A 1,775-nucleotide genomic window follows, 5' to 3' on the forward strand; every position below is an offset into this window, starting at 1 on the left:
AGCTGGGAGCTCCATTCACAGTGGGGGTCACTTCCCAACGCACAGAAATGTTGAATCAGTATATGGTACACCAGAAACTAGTGTAATATTTTATATCGACTGCACATCAATAAAATATAAATAGAGGTTAGCAAACAATGGCCCGCAGACCAACCCAGGTGTTTTTATACATAAAGTTTCACTGGAACACCCACACTCATTCGTTTACATATTCAATGGCTGTCTGTCTGCCACAAGGGCAAAGCTGAGAAGTGACCCAGACCACCTTGCCCACAGACAAGCTTAAACTATTTACTATGTGCCCTTTACAGTAAGGGAGGGTTCAGGACACAGAATGACTATTTGCTTCAGGTCACAAAATTCTAGAAACACCTGGGACCCAGATCTGCCTGCCCACCCTTGGACGGGGACTTTGTCAACACACCTCGCTACCCGCTCCCTTTTCCCTGGTTCCAACTTACGGACCGATGAATTCGGGCTTCTGAACGGAGCCACTGCCGCAGATTTCCCAGAGTGCTACCAAAGATGAGCACTCAGCCTCTGCCCCTCATCAGGTCACCTGCCAGACTCTTCAGTCTGAGGTCAGACGTGCCCCCTACCGCCCCCAAAGCCACAGGTGACATCTCTGTCGTGCTCCCTCCGGCTGCCCTTCAGCCCTTGACCCTCACCTCCCAAGGCACAGGCTCACTGACCAGCTCACTCCCCTTCAATCTAAAATTCAGGCTCTGATTTCGCATCTGAACAGCTACGCTGGAATCCTTCCTGTTTCATCTGCACCCCGCCAGCCCGCCCGCACTCCCTCCTCAGGAGACGTGTATTCTTTGCAAAGTATCGTGACTGTTTGTCTAAACTCCTGCACGAGGCTTCGGCAGCCCTCCCCCCCTCCCTCCCTCGTACACACCTCCCGTGCCAACTAACCGGCACTGGGGGGCCTCGGTCGGTACCCTCAGGCCAGAGGAACTCCTACCCTCCTACTCAAACAACGCAGTGAGTAATGAAGTGAGGAGAGGGGTGGATGCAGAAGAGTGTGGGTGTCTATGACAGTTCTCTTGACACCCTGTTCCGGCACTTTCCACCAGAGAGGGCTGCTTACCCCCACACGACACTTCTATCAGTACACTCGTTATTACAAAACATCAGGACAGCAAAAAGTAAAACGATACTATGAGGTTTGCTACGTTGGAATTTGAGCCAGAACACAATTTCATCAGTTCCTAGGCACTGATCTCTGAAGTCCTGAAATTTTTCTTTATATAACATGCCAACATTTGGGAGAGGGGAAGGGAAAAAATATATCAATATTTGCAAAATGAAAAATGATATCACAAGTTTATGATATCCTAATAAGGTAAGAGAAACAGTGTAGCAAGAAAATATAAACTTGGGGTGCCTGGCAGGCTCAGTCTGTAGAGCAAGCAACTCTGAATCTCAGGGTCATGAGTTCAAGCCCCATGTTGAGCATGGAACCTACTCAAAAAATATATATATACATGTATATATATGCATATACGTATACATATACATGGACACAAATATCTGTACACACACACACACACACACACACACACACACACAGAGGAATCAGCACTCAAATTCCTGTTAGTGACTACATAACTCCACACGAGTTTCCTCAAATGTAAAATGTTGTGGATTGTCATCATTTGAGGTAGGGCTGCGGTAAAAGTGGCCTTGAACACTGAAATTAGCAGCTACTAAATCCCTGTTCTTGGGGGAAATACAGGGCCAGGTTTCTGTGAGCCTCTGGCCACATCGCC

The 1,775-nt window shown here is 47.8% G+C and overlaps 1 protein-coding gene across 2 annotated transcripts in view; it reads right to left on the bottom strand.

The window, feature by feature from the left end:
• The window catches only part of TDRP (testis development related protein), a 40,685-nt gene that overhangs the window by 27,487 nt on the left and 11,423 nt on the right, over nucleotides 1–1,775 (bottom strand). Inside the window, exon 1 of one of the 2 annotated variants that reach the window (XM_040489784.1) lies at nucleotides 669–752. The exons of the other annotated variant lie outside the window; for it this stretch is intronic. Within the exon in view, the coding sequence (XP_040345718.1) occupies nucleotides 669–737 (69 nt within the window). The 5' untranslated portion in view covers nucleotides 738–752. Of the gene's footprint in view, nucleotides 1–668; nucleotides 753–1,775 lie in introns of those variants that run through there. 2 annotated transcript variants of the gene reach the window in all.

The sequence above is a fragment of the Herpailurus yagouaroundi genome, unplaced genomic scaffold (genome assembly GCF_014898765.1).
Source record: "Herpailurus yagouaroundi ecotype Mexico unplaced genomic scaffold, PumYag 181, whole genome shotgun sequence".
In the NCBI taxonomy this organism is placed as follows: Eukaryota; Metazoa; Chordata; class Mammalia; order Carnivora; family Felidae; genus Herpailurus; species Herpailurus yagouaroundi.